Source organism: Symsagittifera roscoffensis, chromosome 3, assembly GCF_963678635.1.
Source record: "Symsagittifera roscoffensis chromosome 3, txSymRosc1.1, whole genome shotgun sequence".
Lineage (NCBI taxonomy): Eukaryota > Metazoa > Xenacoelomorpha > Acoela > Convolutidae > Symsagittifera > Symsagittifera roscoffensis.
Window position 1 is genome coordinate 50,501,040 of NC_087064.1, and position 18,880 is coordinate 50,519,919.

Here is an 18,880-nt window from a genome sequence, read left to right on the forward strand (position 1 = left end):
CTCACCGCGGAAAGCTATGGACAACACTTGCTGAAGAAGCACGCATTGCCTGTTTGGGACGGCATTGAGACGACGTCTTCCGCTGCCCCAACGGAAAGCGCGTTCAGAGGCAAATTGCGTCGATACGATCTCAAAGTTGGTGAAAAAGAAATGGATTTGCTTCAAGTCATGATGCAAAACAAGGAGGAAATAGATGCTCTTATACTGGAAAGGGTCAAAGAGGGTCCGAACAAGGTGCAATTCCATGTGGAAGTGGGAATGATCAAAATTCCCACTGTGCAAGACGGGGACAGTGGAAACTTCGAAAGGACCATGCTGTTTCTGAACACTAAGACATTGACAGTGTACTTCGAGGGAATAGCTGGGGTTCAATTCTTGGAACTGATTGAACATATGGTCAACCAAGTCAATTCGTTCTCTTCTCATGGTAGCGGATGGATTATTGACAGAATTGAAAAATTGCAAATCAGTTTCGCGGCCTTCTCACCAATAAGAGCAGGATCCTACCTCGAGCTACCTGATGCACTCAGCGCAGCATCTACTCTGCTCACAAATATCAACACTAAAGATGATGACCGTTGCTTTCTCTACTCCTTTGTTGCCGCATATCACAATGTGAATGAGCCGGCCCTCTACCCCACATCTAGACGGTGGCTGGAGAAAAACAAAGTCTCAACCTACAATCTCGACAAAGAAGGAATTGTGAAAATCAATGGGGAATACGAAATGCCAATGGGTCTGATGGATATGGACAGATTTGAAAAGTTGAACAATTGTCAAATCAACGTCTTCCGGTAAGCAAATTCTAATTTCCTTCTAAAAATTTTAAAATTCCTTCAATAATGTTCTTCACCTATTCAAACACCCTTTTTATTTCATTTCAAACCTAGGTATAAAAATTATTTTTCTGTTCAGGTACAACGATGGCGAATTGTTGCCCATAAGAGTATCGAGCAGATTCACTACTAGCCTGATTGTGGACTTGTTGCTGCTGACAGTTGGATCAAAATATCACTATGTGTTGATAAGTGATCTCCAGAAACTGGTCGAGTACGTGCGGCACAAAGTGCACCGATTTCAATCTGAGATTTGTCGCAAATGTTTCCACACATGCGCTTCATTCGAAACTTTGAGAAGACATCAAGAACTGTGCTACCAAGACGAAGATGTCGTCATAACAATGCCCAAGCCGGGAAAAGATGACCACAAGTTCAAAAACTTAACAGCTCGTTGGTACGTACCCAGAGTAATCTACTTTGATTTGGAGTCACTGCTCTTACCAGTATACGGACCGCAACCTGATCCGCGAAAATCTAGCACGCAAACAATTGAAATCCATCAACCGTGCGGCTACGCGTTAGCAGTAATCGAATTTGGGAAAAAAGACCTGTTAAAGTTTGAGCTTAAAAGAGGACCGAATGTGATGGAAGAGCTAATTAGCTCCCTTGAATCGTTAGCGAGACAAATTTACGTAGAAAAAAGGAAATATTACACTTTCACTGGTATAACAGACCAGGAACGGGAAGATGCTACAATTTGTTGGATATGCGAGAATGATTTTTCCGACAATGATCAAGTGGTACTTGATCATTGCCATTACACCAACAAGTTTCTGGGTTGGGCACACAATGAGTGTAACGTTAATAGAAAAACAACAAATTACATTCCAGTGGTAGCTCATAATTTGTCAAATTATGATTTACACTTTATAATCAAAGCGCTGGCAAAAAGCGATTCGGAAAACACTTTTTCCGTAATACCCGCATCTGAAGAAAAATATATATCCTTGACAATCTCAGTCTACATAAAAACGTACACGGACAAAAACGGAAAAATCAAAAAACTCTACGAAAATCTGAGATTCATCGATTCGTATAGGTTCATGCTGGCATCGTTGGCAAAACTTGTCGATAATTTGCCCAACGAAAAGTTTTTTCTGCTGGAGAACTATTTTGAAAAACTCGGCCACTCACGTGAAAAAGTCAGTCTGTTGAAACAGAAAGGGCATTACCCCTACTCATACTTCAACTCATTCGAAAAATTCCGAGAAACTCGCCTTCCCCCACGAGCAATGTGGAAAAATAGTCTAACAGGAGGGGATGTGAGTGTTTCAAGAAGCGAGTACAATCATGCCCTTAAAGTTTTCACCGAACTGAAGTGTGGCTCACTTGGTGATTACCACGACTTGTACTTGACTACAGATGTGCTATTGCTTGCTTCCGTTTTCGAAGCTTTTCGTGAAGTTTGCTATCAAACATACGGGCTGGATTGCGCCTGTTACTTCACGGCAAGTAACCTTTCCGGGGACGCCTTTCTAAAAGTTTGTAAGCCCGAACTGAAACTCTTAACGGACCGTGAACATCTAGACCTTGTGCAGCGAATGATACGAGGAGGCATGTCGTCGATTTACGCGCGCCGATTTTACAAAGCAAACAATAAATACCTCGACGATTTTTCGCCCTCAGAACCATCAAGCTACATCCTCAATATTGATGCAAACAATTTGTACGGGGGGATAATGAAACACTGCCCTTTGCCCTTAAACGATTTTTCAATAGTTGAAAAAAGTCTGGCAGACATACTGCTCACCAGCGAAACATCAGAATGGGGTTATATAGTTGAAGTCAATTTAACCATACCCGAAGAGCTTCACGACTTCTTTGCTGATTACCCCCTTGCCCCCTCTCGTGAAGTAGTGGACATCGGTGCAATGAGCAACGAGCAAGTCGACATGTTGGGAAAATTGGGAATCACCACACTGCCAAAAGTGCCAAAGCTTCTACAGACCTTGCATCCTAAAGAAGGTTATGTTTTGCACTACCTTACCCTAAAATTGTACCATGAGCTAGGAATGAAAATAACTCACCTCGGAAAAGTTCTTCAGTTCCGCCAAAGTCACTGGATGGCACCCTTTGTCGACCTCAACACCCGCCTACGAAAAGCCGCGGTAAATAAATTCCAGGAGAACTTCTACAAGCTAATTGTTAATTCAGCTTTCGGTAAGACAATGGAGTCTAAGTTAGGAAGAAAGAAGCTGGAGATTGTAAGGAATGAGAGAGAACTTTTACAAAAAACAGCTCTGAGCACAATGAAAAGCTTTCAAATCATTGACGATCAATTAGCCACAATTAGCTTTTCAGTAACAAAAATATTGTGGGATAAACCTATGATAGTTGGTGCGACCATCCTAGACCTCGCCAAGCGTTTCATGTTTCAGTTTCACTATCAAAAAATGAAACCAAATCTAAACTTGGAACTCCTTTACTCCGACACGGATAGTTTTATTTACGCCATAAAAACTGATGACGTTTACCGAGACTTGGAGAAAATAAAAGCTGATTTCGACTTTTCAAATTACGATAAGGACCATTTCTTGTTCGAGGATACCAACAAGAAAGTTGTGCTGAAGTTCAAAGACGAGACTGGTGGGAAGCCGATCAGAGAATTCATCGCCCTAAAACCGAAACTATATTCGGTCGTCCTTAATGGTAAATAAAATTTAAGCCACCCTTCCACCCCCCATTCCTACCTTTTACAGAACAAAAATACCACCACCAACCTACCTACACCCCTTAATTTGTTGCATTAAACTATGGGCATTTAGCTGATTTAGGCAACATTATACAATGTTGCCTAAACGTTGATTTATCTGACAACATATTCCCTCTTGTTTCCTCTTTTTTAATCATAATTTAGAGTCTTCTGCTCTTTTTTGGTAAAATGAATCAAATTTTGTTCGGTATAAATTGAGTTGCTGAAGTGAAATGAAGCTATCCCCAACGTTGTAGAAAAGAATAATAATTTTGCTATTGTTTAGAAGGCACTCAAAAATTGAGTGCCAAAGGAATTAAACGGAGTGCACAGAGAGAACTGGTCCACCAAACCTTCAGGGACACATTATTCACTGGAAAAACAATGAGAGTATACAACTATAATATAGTTTCGAAAGGTCACACCAATATGACAGTGAAACAAAACAAACTTGCATTATCAACATTCGACTCAAAACGTTTTCTACTTTTCGACGGAATTTCGACAGTGCCCTTTGGCCATAAAGCCGCTGAAGAAAATGCTTTTCTAGAAGACATTTACATGGACACCGAGTGGGCCAACTCATACAATGAAACTGATAACAGTTCTCCCGATTTTACACTCCCGGATTGGGGATTTTTACAGCGGCCCTACTCAGAAGCAGAGCTGCAAGAAGAAGAAGAAGCTTCTAGTAGCCGAGTCCGTGAACGTCCCCCTATAAAAAACCCATTTATTTTATCTGAAGCTTCAGAAGAACGACCATCTAAAAAACACCGCAAAGAAAACCAAAACAATAAACATTAAAGTCTGAAACATATATTTTCAGATGATTTTTACTCTTCGTCCTTTTTATACTTCGACTTGTATATGTTTTGGTTTTTACCAATTTACAACTAATAAAATACTCGTATTGAGCTCAATCACTGTTTTAACATAAATAGCTTCAGGCAAATAAACTAGTAGACACAAACCAAGTGTTAATTCAAACAAATGTGTGAAATCCTTAGGCTTGTTTTGAATAATAAACTTTAATAGCATGACAAATCTTTGACGAAAAGAAAGAAAGCCAGGAAATGATATCCACATGAAACTAGGACGAAAAAAGAAAAGTTCAGGAATTAGGACGATTAATTTTAATTATCGCGGGAAAAGGGACCGCTTTCAAAGGAATTAGAAGGAATTATTGTATCGCGTCCCGGTTGTTGAGCTCAGCTTAACAAGATCCTAAGGAGGGGGTCTTTTACTTTAGGGGTGGGAACTTGCGATCATTTACAAAATCCTAGGATAGGGGTCCTCCAAAAAATTAAGGACCCCTTTCCTAGGATTTTGCTTTACGTGAGGACCCCCCCCTTAGGAAGGACCCCCCCCCCTTAGGATCCGGGACACGATACAATACTACTTTCGTTCGCTCTTGTTCCAATTTTTGAAGATAGATAGATAATATTTGAAATTGGGAGTTAAACAACCGCATTGTTGGTATAACGCAGTACTGAAAAAAATCTGTGCTGAGAATCGAATCACTTTGATAAAACTGCATGTATCTGTGATGGATATCCAAAATAACGATAAATTGTTCTTCAATAGTTTGCATTTTAGTGATACTTTCGGCCTAATTTTCATAAGCAACCGCGTGTTAACCTTTTTGCTATCTGATTCGAAATGCCAAATACCACGAATTGCCAAAAAACCGGCAACTAAAATCTCAAGAGTGAACAAAGAACAGTTCAACGCTTCAAGTAAGCCCATTAATGCTAGTTAACTTGGCAACAAACGCAATATACTAACAAAAATCATATGAAAGGCAACTCTCAGCCTGCCGTCTTGCAGTAACTCATGCAAATCTATGATTATTTTTTTATAGTAACCCTGCGCAGTACTCTTATTCGAATCGTATAAAAACAATTACGGAAAAAAATCATCCATACTTTTAACATGTTATCGATGCAATGATAGTGTTCTTAAAGGAGCAAAATTTTATATCAGTTTCGTAGGAAAGTTTATTGGAGCCCATTTATACTTATTTTCCTCATTTTCCTTCATGACAAAATTTTTCTGGTAAATCTTTCCAGCAGCCCCAATGTTGATTTGCTTTCACATCGAAATTTAAAGGAAGCACCACAGAATAATTTCAACCATACTTAAAATTTATCATTCATATTTCTTAATTTCAGATGCGGCGATATCGAGACCAATCCAGGGCCCCTCATTAAATCTGACACCTTGATTAACTTAAATGACAAAAGTCAAGAAAGTCTCAAGCTTTTAGCGAGCAATAAATAGTCATATCATAGCAAAAGACACAAAGAAATTACATTTTTGATAAACCAGTTAGGCGATACAACAATTGTTGGCATAGCCGAAACGTGGCTCACTTCAAAAGATGATGAAAAAAATCTGGACACTTATCAATCAACTTGATTGCTTCAGGCAAGATAGAAGCTCGGAAAATAACAAAAAACGAGGGAGCGGTGAAATTATCTATGCTCCCAAAAAAATAAAAGCAATACGAAGAGATATTCTTAACAAACACAGATAAAGTTGATTTGAAGAGCTTGACTATAATTCTTTTTTAAACGTACAATGCCTGCTATACAATCCAAACAAATGCTATTCTGATATTTTTCTGGAGGAATTAGAACAAAGTCTAGATAACGCAATTGAGGAAAATATACAAAGTATATACAATCGAGAAAAATATACAAAAATACCAAATATACCAGTAACAATAAGGGGAGACCTCCGGTTAACAAAATTGCGCCCTCGCATCATTGCAGGAACCCTACTTTGATTGATTATATTATCACCGACTTAAATGTGAAATATTTAGTTTGAATTTGGATCCAGACTTTTTCACTTTCATGGCTTTCGCAGGAACCATAAAAAACTCTAACTGTAAACAAAAAATTGGAATTTTCGATAAAAAATTTTTGAAAAGTTTTTGGAAATTCTTCAAAACACGTCAGCTGGAACACTTTTGATCACCAGCATTTCATTCAAGACTAATATAATTTGAGAAACTAATTAGTTTAAAGGTTCAAAAACTTGCTCCTTTCTGTCAAACTGTTCGCAAAATCAAAAAAATAGGTCTAAAGCCCTACAAAAAGCATGTAGAATAGATACGTTTGGAACGGAAGAAATCTGACGCTTTTCGGACATATAAAAGAAACAATGATCAACAAAATTTTAAAACATTCAAAGATGGCCAAAAGGAGCTTGGGAAACATCATAACAATTGTGCCCACTTTCGTTCGAAACAAATGGTAGGCAATTTAAATGTAGAATTAGGGAATCTTCTCTTTGCGAAGTTGTCCCTTTGGCAGTGAATTCAGCGAGGCGACCGCGATTCACTACTTTCTACAATCCCGAAAGGGTTGTTTTGGTGGCAATAAATCTGTATTGTATTATGTTGCTTGCCCCTCTGTGTATTGCTTTTCGGCTGTCTTGTCTCGTCTACTCGATACAATCACAAGATTTTTCAATGATAAAAAAAATTTAGATTATTATATGTCCAATTACAGAAGGCTCTGAGTGACCAGAATATAATCCAAGCTCAAGTCAAAGGGAAGGGTCTGCGATTTATCGGCCAAATTGCCTAATTGCAATTATTTTCCAACTTACTCTAATAACACTAACTATTCTCTCTCTAGAGAATCTCTGATGAGAACTAATTATTACTGGTCTCTTACTCCGAGAACCAACTATTTGATTCACTCGCAATAATTCTTCTGACTCTTACAGGCTCTCGGTACCCTCCAATTCCTTGTCTTTCTTTACACTTAGTTTTAGTTAAGTCACGCCATTCCCTATCAATCCTGACATCCGCCTAAATCACCCGTCCGCACATGTTTTAAGAGTATGTCCCTCCTCCTGTCAACTCTGCCACGTGCCAACTTCGGTTTCTTTTATCGATCTTTTCACGCTTATAAGATACCCGGTATGCGGTAGCTGTCACAATTTGACCAATCAAACAAATGTCATACCATTCTAGTCAACCAATTTCTGTACTCTGTGAACTTCAGCTCTCGAGTTCAACTCAACCTCCAAACCATGCTATGTTTACTCAGTAATCCTCCCAAGATCTTAATTTTAATTATCCCGTTAACATTCCGACATCCCTACGGTAGGGGGTGACCCTTTTCATGGGTAGCTAATTCATTTCAAGCATCTTAAATTTCTATCTGTACTCTATTCCAGTCCGGACCTGCTAGCTATCAGGGTAACGTAGTTCGTCTTTTAGGGGTCAAATTAAACCAAAAAGTCACCTCCGGAGGTCCAAGTAAATTTCCCCACCATTCATACCATTTAGGAAACTTAACCCTCATGCTATGCCTCTATTACTACCAATTTCCTCTGGGACTACTTTTCTTTTACCCTGATTGATATTCTATTATTAGCGCATTCGCCAAGCTAAATTAAACCCAATGTTTACCAAGTCCACTTTAAATTAAATCCTCTAATCCAAGGTTGCAATGTAAAAGCTATATCTCTATCAGCTTCTGCTCTAGTTCCCAATATATAAGTTTTCCCCGCAAATTTTAGCAAGGTGACCAAATTTCATTTCCAGAGGTTGGGCTGGTGAATACGCCACTTTCCGGGTTAATCCCGAGGTTTTCTATACAATTTTTGGGTCAAAGAGCCCAAAAGTCAACTTAAGGTCACCCGGGAGTCAACCGGGGTCAAGCTTCCATATTTGAGTTCAGAATCCCGTGGGGGCCCTAACTACCAAGTTTCATCTGTATCCCGTTAATACTTCCTAAGTTATCCCATTTCTGTGATAACTTATCACTTTTCCCGGTAAAAGGCTATTAACACCGGAAGGAGTCACCGGAGGGGTTTCAACCACAAGGGGTCTTTTTTCGTGGTCCGTATCTTATGTTCATTGCCGCAATAAAATCGATATGCCCTCTTTCATTATTCCGCGCAAATTGCCTACTTCCGGTCTATGGGGGTGTTTTTCCAAGTGCTAATAGCTTCCGGTCCAACCACCGGATTTGATGCATCTTGCCACTACCTATCATCCCTCCAAGTTTCAGCTCCCTGCGATCATTGGAGGCCGAGAAACGACTTCCGGAAGTTAGGGTGGGTTTGTTTACTTAGGGCATAAAACCGGAAGTGGGGTCTGAGAGATCTGGGTTTCTAAACTGAAGCTTCTTTCAACTAGGTCTATAATATACTATATTTTGGTTCCATTCCAACCGCTAGTTACCGTGTTCTGATAGGGCCATTTGCACTTCCGGGAACCGTTATCACTTGGCGCCGGGGGGTCCAGTGGTTATGGATTTTTGCATGCCCGGGTCAAATCATCTCTACTATCCGTCCTTTGAGTTTCATAAACCTAGCCACTGTAGTTCCCATTTGGGGGGGGGGGATCCGCAGATTTTACTTCACCTGAGTTTTCTGCCATAAGAGGGGCTATATCTTTGAAGATTTAAACTTATTTTGGGTATGACTATTAGTTTACTTTACTACCTATCGTATCGAACCGTCAATACCGAGTTACGTAGCACTCTTCAGCTCTCGCATAATACCACGTAGTCGATAGCATTCAGTAAACCCGAGGGTAGGGATGTTATCCCTCCTAACTTAAGTAGGGTAGAGAAGGCAACGTTTCGATGTAAAGCTTCCTTCTATTCCTTTAAAACGCAAAATTTGTACCGGGACGGGAAAATTGTTCTAAATGAGAATACGATTGTACCTATTCTGCGCGCTGTACACGGGGATGACTTGAACCACAAAGGGGGCAGTGAACAACTTGAACTTGAGGTCAGGTCTAAGTACTTCACCGAGTCCCTTCGTGAATACTCAGGGACGTTAGCTTTCCTTGCGAAGAATGCGCCGGTTGGGTCTTAACGTGGGTAAAACCCCCGTCCACACTGAGGACTGCGGAACAATAAATCCCTCTACGCAGGAGCCGATTAAAGTTGAGTGTGCCCGCCCTTATTCGAGTTGTTTTCTGGACTGCTTACATTAACGGGAAATACGCCGTTTCCATTCAGCTCCAGAAAAATCTCAGAGAACAACAGCGGAAACAGCAGTCGCGATCTCAATCGTTTTATTTCTCACCTTTTGACCCGAGTTTATCGTTATTAGACCGAGGAGTTCTCGAGTCGTATTTGCATATTCGGGCGGAATTCCTCGGTGTGCATAATTACGATGCTCAGGACGAAAAAGAAGGTCCCGATGGAATTACGTCGCGGGGCACAAACGCGGTCGGGATGGCGCGGAGGCAATCTACCTGTACTACCGCGTCCAGAGAGGGGTCTCAAAAAGGGGAGGGAAATTCGGCGTTCATTACAGGAATGAGGCCAAGAAATTCTTAGGTAAGCCTAGAATTTCATATTCTTCATTAAATACCTGCAAGAAAAACGGGATTTTGTTAACAAACTACGTGATCCAAATAAAAACCTGTCCCAAAACGATGCACTGAATAATTCTTTTGGCTATTTTTTATCCGATGATTAAAAAATGTCAAGTGTGCTAAGTAACAGTTTTTTCTACTTTGGGTGTGTTTAAAGCTGGTTGTAATGAACACATATCACCCATTTTTGTTCCAATTTGTCACAGAAAAAAGCCTAGATGCCATAAAAAAGTTGCATCCAAGAAAACCGTCAGGAAATTGGAAAATAAAACATGGGCATTAACTGATGGGCAAACGGAGTTTAACAGCCCGCTAACAAAATCTACAAATGAAAACAAGGGATCCTGCATTTTTCCCGATATTTTCAAACAAGCAATTTTGACGCCAATAATTAAAAAAACTGACATTTTAGACCCAATTACAGGCCTGTCTAATCTAATTACAGGCCAATACCTTTATCACCTGGTCTTGCTAACGTTTTTGCACGAATACTAGCCAAATAATTTAATGACTGTTTATATTGTACTTCCATTCTAAATGATAATCAATTTGATTTTTGAAAGCTTTTCTCTAAAACAGATGCTTTTTTAAAGCTAACTGAAAATTTGCGGGCAGACATAGAGGAGACTAGTTTCGTAAAAACTCTTTTTATAGACCTTTCAAGGTCACTTGACTCCATCAGCCACAATTTGTTACTTCAAAAACTAAAAAATATATAGGCTGCAATTCTGACTCTTTTTCTTTGATTTCAGCGTCCCTTACTAATCGAACACAAAGAGTTAAAATCAACATCAGTTATTCTGATTGGCTCTGGGTTAAACAAGGCGTTCCACAAAGAACTATTCTTGGACCCCTTTTAATTTTACCGTACATCAATAATATTAGTGATTACTGCTCCAAAAATTTCAAATGATACAATGTTTTTTATGCATCTGACAAGATACAAGTGAAAAAAAAATTTCTAATTCATATGATTACTTCCAATCTAATAATTTATCTCTTAAATCCGATATACAGAACTAATGATTTTCTACGAAACGAACTTGAGATCAAAAACAGAGGATCAATAATTTTTTGTAATTGAAGCTAAATCAAGAAAAAAGAGGTTTTTAACTATCTTGGGGTCAAATTTGATAGTATGCTAAAATTCAACCAAGATTCTAAAAATTTTTAAATGTTCCACAAAAAAGGCATTCGCAACAAAAACAAAACATACCTTAGGGGATAACCTTAAATTATCACTACTGGAAAGCTAAGTGATATCACACTTAGACTGTTTGGCGGTTTCCAAGACATCTTTGACTGAGAGATTGCTCGGAACTTTGGAAAAATAACTAAACTGCAGTTCCGGGCATGTTGTCAATCGATTAGGACTAAATCAACTACCTCCCAAAAAAACATAGAATCTTGCCAATAAGGTATAGGATAGAATGCGAAATTTTGGAAACCAAAGAACAGGAATACTTTTCATCAAACAAATACCAAAATCTCAAATAACAGAAAACCCAATATTTCCTAAAACCGTTGTGTGATGAAACAATATTAAGAAAAAAAACCCATATTATCTCTGGGACGTTCTCCGTTCTTCATATCAAGTTGTTTCCAACGTTTTTTTTTACACAAACTTGGGAAAAGCTGCAAGGATTTTAGGATAAATTGAGAAAGTATTTCTGTTCTCTTACGTTTTTAAATATTATAATGTGTATGCTATTATGACGCGCACTATTGCACATTTGTAAGTAGGTAATGAGTGTCTACCAGCCAATTTTGTTTCGGATTCTGACACCGATGAAAGTGTTTCTCTCTCTCTCTCAAAAGTTTTTAGTTTGTTAAATTTTAACATGGAATACTTTTGCGAATGTCTTTATCATAGTGCTTATTTTCTTTATCATTTGTTTTCAATCATGTTCATCATGTTTTTTCTCGATAATCGACTTTTCTCTTTGCAGTTTGGTTCTTACCGGTTTCAAAACACACTAAATTTGCAGTTTCAAGTTTCTGACTTGTTTTTGAAAAAGATTTTGTAAATTTGCTTTGAAAAACATCGCAGATTTTTAAAGTCCGCTTTGCGCAAAAATGATTGACAGCTGCTTAAGTGTACACTGCGTTTTTTAAAAACTGTCTTTAAACTCGAAATAAAGTTTGAACTTCCTGATGAATTAAATTCCTGATAATTCCTGCTAAATTAAATTCTTGACAAAATCCTGAGCCAAATTAATTTCACAAGTCCATAAATTAATTTCACAAATCCTTGTTTAGTACAGGAAATTAGAATTCATAAAAGCAGTTTTGTTCATTTTTTTAGCTGATTATAACCAATAGGTAGGTCAAAAAGCAAAACAAGCTTCAGAAAACAATAAAACTCATGATTTACTGCAGCAAATTTAACTTCCACTCTCAAGTTTCAAAAAACAATTTGTTTTTTTAACTTAAAAAATCTCAGATTTTTATTGTTTTATACAAAATCAACGTATAGAACAGGTGTGATATAAAATTTTTATTCCGCTCGAAATCGCAAAATTTTCGAAACTTAAAATCCAAGCGCCAATTTCCGCGCGTTCCTTCTCCTAATCTTATAGAGGGCCGTTTTCTCTCGATACCCGTGCGGTGCATGTCTTGCGTGCAGTTTTTTCATCATGAATTTACAAGTAACTCCATGAAAAAATCAAGCTCCCCGTCACGATTTCTAGAACCTATTTGGTTGAGTTGAAAACCTATCTGATTGGCTTTTCTGTTTTTTGCATTATTCACTGTGACGCTTAATTTTAAAAAAATATTTACATGAATACGATTTAATTGGTAATTCAGTTTGGGGTGCGTCAATGTTATTCTTGACTTATGTTCCTGTTTCCGATTGTCCAGAAGATGATTGAGGTCTCTGTTTCTTTTCCAAATGCTCCCTCAAATTTTCTCTTTTTAGTCTCTTTTGATTTAATTTTCCTGGTCTTTTCCTTCTCTTTTCCATGTGAACAATGAAGTAGGCGAGCATAATGGACACGACACAGCAGCCGACTATGACGTAATACACGAAGGGAGGAGTGTAGTCTCTGTAGGCGAAGAGAGACTGAAAACAAATCAAATAAGATGGTTAAAACGATTTCTGGTGATCTCTCTTTTTTTTCATGAAATTGATAATTGCAACCTTTTAGTTGGAAAAAAGAGGCTGTAATTATGACGAGAGGACCGAATTCCCCAAAACTTTGAACCAAATAGCGTCCTTAGTAATGTCCAAAACATCTTTTTTCAGTTTCTTTTTTTTAATATGAAATGCTGAACTAAGATTAGCCAATATCCCAGCCTTTTCTAGTGGTCTTGGAAGGCAAGTTTTTTAAAACGTTTTTTCAAAAATGTTTGCGAACGAACGCATTCATCTTACTTTTTCCAATCGAGACTTGCCTTCGACTTGCCAACCTTCATTCTATTCGCAAAAAAAGGCAAGATTTTTATTCCGCTATATTTTATATTTCAATCGGTTGTGCTGTTAGTTGTTTTAGGTTGTCTTAGGTAGCTGCCTTAATCGGTTGTTGGGAAAAAGTTTTCCAAGACTTAAGATACATAAAAAGTTTCAAGGAGTATGAAATCAAGTTTTTCGGCTATACTTTTCTTTCTTTTTGGCGAATTGGAAATCTAAGTTATGGTTTTCCAAATTTATAACTTATGATTCTCTGAAAGCTAATGACAATCAATTGTTGGGAAAAAAATCAAATATTGTAAATTCATTTGATTGTAACGCATTTACTATATAAACATCATCGGTAAAAACTCTTCGGGTTAAATGTAAGGGAGTATCCGGCATCATTTGCATTTCAAGCTGCCCGTCAAAAAAGTGTTGAATCTTGTTCAATTTTTGCAGGTTTTGAATTGTAATCGATTCTTCTTTTCATGCGAATGCACTCTTGAGAAACTTTTGCGATATGTTGGCAAGGGTTGTATTTGCTCGCACGGGTCTTGCAAGATTTACATTCTAAGTAGGCATTACGTGCCCAAATTGTGCACTGATAAGCCCTTAAATTTCTGTCTGTAGGTCACTGGAAACCAAAAATAAAGCTTTAAAAAATAAAGTGGATTTTAACTATAAAAATTCCGATGATTTCGTGCACAAATGACAATGAGGTTATTCTTGTCGGCACATTAGATTTTATGCAGATTCCGCAACGAGCCGAGGTAGCTAGTTGTTCCAAATTCTACCGCAAAGCTAAGCGTATTCCACAAACTGCATCCAGATTGTGCTGTTTTGGGAGTAGCAGTTTTGTAGTTTTCTGCAGTTTTGCGAGTAGCAATTTTGGAAGTGGATTTGTCAAATGTTCGTGCATGAACAATTAAAAGCTATAGCTAGAACAAGTTTCTTCCAAGTGCGGAAGTTGAACACAATTGCTCAGCCATTGACAGTGGAGTCCAATTACAAATCATAAATGATTGGTTAAAAAAATGTTAACGATCCATTAAGTGTTTGAGTTAAATTTTCCAGAAAATTTTTTTCATTTATCAGTTACCAGTTTTTGGGATCATAATTTGGAATAAGCGTGAAGATCAGACTCTGTAAACTGAAAGCAAATGGTATACTTCTTCATTTGGGATAATTCTCATTGGATAATTACTGAGCGGTAACAATGTTCCACACAAGATTTTCATTTAAAACTGTTCTGCACTTACTTTCTAAGTTCCTATTTCTTATTCCTATTTCTTACCTCGCGGCGCTTTAATAAACTCAGATTAAACTTCGGAAAACAAATTGAATCTCGCCTACTCTAATCTTAATATAGCAATTTACTCAAAAATTTTACATATTTGAAATTTATATGAAAAAAGGCCGTATTTGAGATTGAAATGTTCGAAATGGTAGCTTGTAGGAGCTGGTTGCTTCCATCGATCTGTTGGTAGCGTTAGAGTTAAACTGTAACGTAAACTGTGTCTATATGTTTTGTATATATGTTACTGGAGTCAGACAACAATATTCGGATTTCGCCTACAGTTGGCGGATCCCACTTACAATTTTGCGGTCCTCCTTACAGTTTCCGGATTTCGCCTAAAATTGCCGACTCCACAGCAGCGTAATTTTACTAAACACATATTGATTTTGTTTGTTCATTCCAACGGTTCCGAATTTCGCAGATTTCATTGCGGACTTCGTAAAATTGACTATTTTGGAGCAATTTTTCAGATGCAATATTTTATCTGTTGGTCTTTGGATTCAAAAACAGCAAAGTAGATAAAAAAAGCACTGTTGTGGATTCCGCGACAAATATGTTTTCAGACTGTTGCGAAATCAGAAAATGCACAAAATGGCCTGGTGATGTGGCTCAAGTTTTACATACCCTGACTATTTTTAATTACAATTTTTGCTCAAAAATTACTCAATCACTCTCAAAATTTACTCAACAATTACTCATTGTACTCTGTCAGGGGAAAACAAAAAACTGATTGGACCATCTGCCGACCCGAAGGGTGTCCCTTGGTACTATTTTGAGATATCCATTTTTGGCGACCAACCCTAAAACTTGTCTAAAGGCGCCAATTTACACTTATTTTGAGAGGAGCGGAAAAAACACGATTTTTGGTCAACATTTTGATCAACATTTTGAAACGCGCCGAAAAAACGCGATTTTTTGGTCAACATTTTCCAAAAAAGGCCTAAAATCGGACTGTTTGGCCTGTTTTTTTTTCAAAATTTTGCCTGTGGCGCAGAAAATTTGGTTAAAATGGGGTCTTTATAGTGATTTAGGAGAGCTCAAATTTTCAATTTGTTCGACTTAAAAAAAAGTGGACAATATTTTCGATTTTTTTTTTTGAAAATCCGCCCTCACCCCTGGAGACAATCCTAGATCCGCCCCTGTGCCCACCCCTTGAAGGATCGGAAAATAACTAATGATTGGCATGTATTTTTCTCCGCTTTGAATCTATAAGTTCAAAGAAAGCTCGCATGGATCAATTTGGGTATCATATTCAAGTTTTTCCATTTTCGGAATAAATTTATGGAGCGTTTTCTTATATTCTATCAATAATTCATCCATTTTTAGCGTTAAAGCCAAGTCGAATGAAAATTAGAAAAGTTTCTCTTGTCAAAACACTTTGCGCTACTGGAGCATCATCGACTATCTTGTTTTATGATGGTTTCTGGTTTTTCTGACAAGGGTTTCCCTGATTTAGAGTCAAACAGCCAAAATTGAAAGAGAACTGGTGACTACGGTTTTGTAATTAAATTAATAGTAAAATGATGAGTTTTCTTAACAAAATATGAGTTTTGCTTTTAGCCAGCTACCCTCAAAAACACGATCAAAATGTTTGACTACAATTTTTGTGTTAGTTTTTTTTGTATATTTTTTTTGAAAATCCATGTTTAGATGGAGTTAGAAAATTATAGGGTACACGGAGAGCAACTGGCTGGACGCTTCTAAGTAGCTAATAGGCAGTCAACTGGTCTTTTTGGAGTTTTCTCTTTTAAGATATTTTTTTGGATACACTTTGAAAATAATAAACTAACAGCGTTCCATTCTTGAAAACAAATTTATTGCTTTTATTACCTAGTTTTACCTGTTTAAGTATGGTACAATCAGGCACTGGACTTGTGGGGTCGTCTCTGTATCCCTCTGAGCAGTTGCACCTGTACACGTGGCCCAATTGTGATGACCTGCCCTTGACCTTTGAGCACTGGCCGTGAGGCTCACAGAGGTGTTCCGTGACACACATGTTCACTTGATCACAATAAGTTCCACTGTAGCCATGTTTACAGGTGCACCTTCAACAGAACACGGTGCGTGATATAATTATTCATTCATTTTTCAAACATTTCGTTTTGCGCAGAACTATGAAGAGAAAGCCAAATTTTCGATGTAAAAGGTCAAAAACTAGCCATAAAAGGACCAACATTAATCAGCCCCTGTTTCCATGTACAATTGACAGTTAAGAGATTGAGTAGGAAGCTTCCATTGAACTCACAGAAAAAAAAAACAGCGACCAGCAAGCAATGGAAATATTTAAATCAGGGGCGGATCTAGGATTTTCTCGAGGGGGGGGGGCGGATTTTCAAAAAAAAAAATCGAAAATTTTGACGACCTGTTTTTTTTAGGTCGACCAAATTGATTTTTCGAGCTCTCCCAAAGCACTGTTTTGCCCCTATTTTGGCTAAATTTTCTGCGCCGCAGGCAAATTTAAAAAAAAAAACAGTCAAAAAAGCCGTTATTTGGCCACTTTTTGAAAAATTTAGACAAAAAATCGCGTTTTTTTTGGCGCGCGCTCCCCCTCAAAGTTATTATATATTTGGAAAAATTTTAGGATCGGTCGGCCAAAAACATATTTCTGAAAAAGTATCAAAGGGGGGACCATTTGGGTCGGCAGGGAGTTGAATCCCTGAGGAAAGGGGGGCGTCCAACCCCCCCACCCCCCACCAAATCCGCCCCCGATTTAAATATCGAATTTTCGTACCTACAGCAGCTGTCAACTCAAAATAGCTTTAAAGAAGTTGCGTGATTTTTACATCTTACATCCACATGATGAAAACGAAAAACTCTATTATTTATCAAATTTAGTCCTGAATTGGGGGTGATTTACCGCTGCAAAAGGCTGAAATTTCCTAACGTTGAATTAGCAATGGATTATCGCAAATTTTGAGTATTCAAAATAGTGCAAAAAAGGGCCCGGGGGACATTGTACATATGGTCAATGAAGTGACGACCCACTTGAAATCTTCGACGTCTATATCGTCGCATCTCTCTGTTCCATTGTGGAAGCAGGGAGAGTGAATGTAGCAGAGGGAACTCTTTACACACAGTCCTTGCAGTTCATCCCATCTGTGGCCAGCCGCACACTCACACTTCACACTCATGAAGGCCCACGCTGCATTGAATTTCATACCAGGCAGACCTATAACTCAATTTAGACTGAAAAGCTATAAAGTCGAAAAACAATTTAAAATGCGACACTTTCGGACAATAAATATAAAGGTTTTCGTAGGAAAAGTTTTAAAGAGAGCGCAGGCCAAAAAAAAAGCTTTCCTTCTTCAAATAATTGCCCAAAAACTGCACTTCGTGTTTTTTTTTTTCAAAGAGACTAAGAGAGACTAATCTTGATAATAAAAATGAGCAGCGACTATAAGTTAGTTTTTTAAACTAAGACTAATTTAAAACAAGGTAGTCAGTTACTGTGCAAGTAGCGCAGAATGTTCGTACCATAGACTTTAGAAAACTACAGTTTAGAAATTTTTTTTTCCAAACTAATGTAGTTTTTCCTGCTTGGTGTGATAAAAAGATCTGACGTAAATTTATGTATTAGGCATACCTGACAGTAATAGTAATATAGGCAAATGGGACAAACTTATTGTGGAAAAATTACTAGAAAAAATAACGAACAAATTTGCAGAACAGTTTTAATTTTGAAGACTTTGGTTCCCAAAATGAAGCTAAAAGACTAGATTACTTGCTTCGCATTAAAATTCAAGGACTTAAAACAGGCAGGTTTGCTGATTTCAATTGTTGTAAGCCTGCTCGCCTGCTTTATTTGCCGAGTTAGGACGGAAAATCAAAAGTTTCCATGCCGGTTTTTCTCGACACTTTCGAAATTTTTAATGTGGTTCGAATTACGATTGAATCGGCTTTAAAATGAAATATCACTCAAACCAGTCCAAGGGTTGTTTGTGGTACCTGATTTTGCGTAGGAAAAAAAAGAAAAAACTAAAACACTGGGATTCAATTTTTCTATGCTTTTTCAATTTTCTTAAAAGACTAGTGTAAAACTAAACGTAGAACGTTTTGAATTAAGACTGGTTTCAATAAAAAGAACAATGAACGAAGTCATAAGAAACCAAGAACCGATGCCTTTTTAGGAGGTACATTGAATGCTTTTCTAATAGAAATTAAGCATGAGGAATAAAGCGTACCTTTTACAATCCTTTTCAAAAAATTTTTAAAATGTTGGTAATTGATGGAGATACAGAATAAATAACTGTTAACTTTCCAGCCAAGAAAGGTGCCTGATGAGGCAACTAAAAGTACAACC

General features: G+C 37.7%; 1 protein-coding gene across 1 annotated transcript; it reads right to left on the bottom strand.

Annotated features, from left to right (window-relative positions):
- Positions 1 to 12,725: 12,725 nt before the first annotated feature.
- Positions 12,726 to 16,729, bottom strand: LOC134841749 (uncharacterized). The gene is made up of 2 exons (XM_063857787.1): positions 16,421 to 16,729; positions 12,726 to 12,953 (listed from the first exon to the last, which is right to left on the bottom strand). The coding sequence occupies exons 1-2, from the start codon at positions 16,574 to 16,576 to the stop codon at positions 12,726 to 12,728; spliced, it is 384 nt and encodes a 127-aa protein (XP_063713857.1). The 5' UTR covers positions 16,577 to 16,729.
- Between the last annotated feature and the right edge of the window lie 2,151 nt (positions 16,730 to 18,880).

Bases quoted from the DNA above. Each gene is read 5' to 3' on its own strand.
- LOC134841749 (XM_063857787.1), bottom strand. From the start codon at position 16,576: ATGTGTGTCACGGAACACCTCTGTGAGCCTCACGGCCAGTGCTCAAAG. The intron at 12,954-16,420 runs GTAAAACTAGGT...ATTTGTTTTCAG, and splicing joins ATTGTACCATACTTAAACAG to TCTCTCTTCGCCTACAGAGA.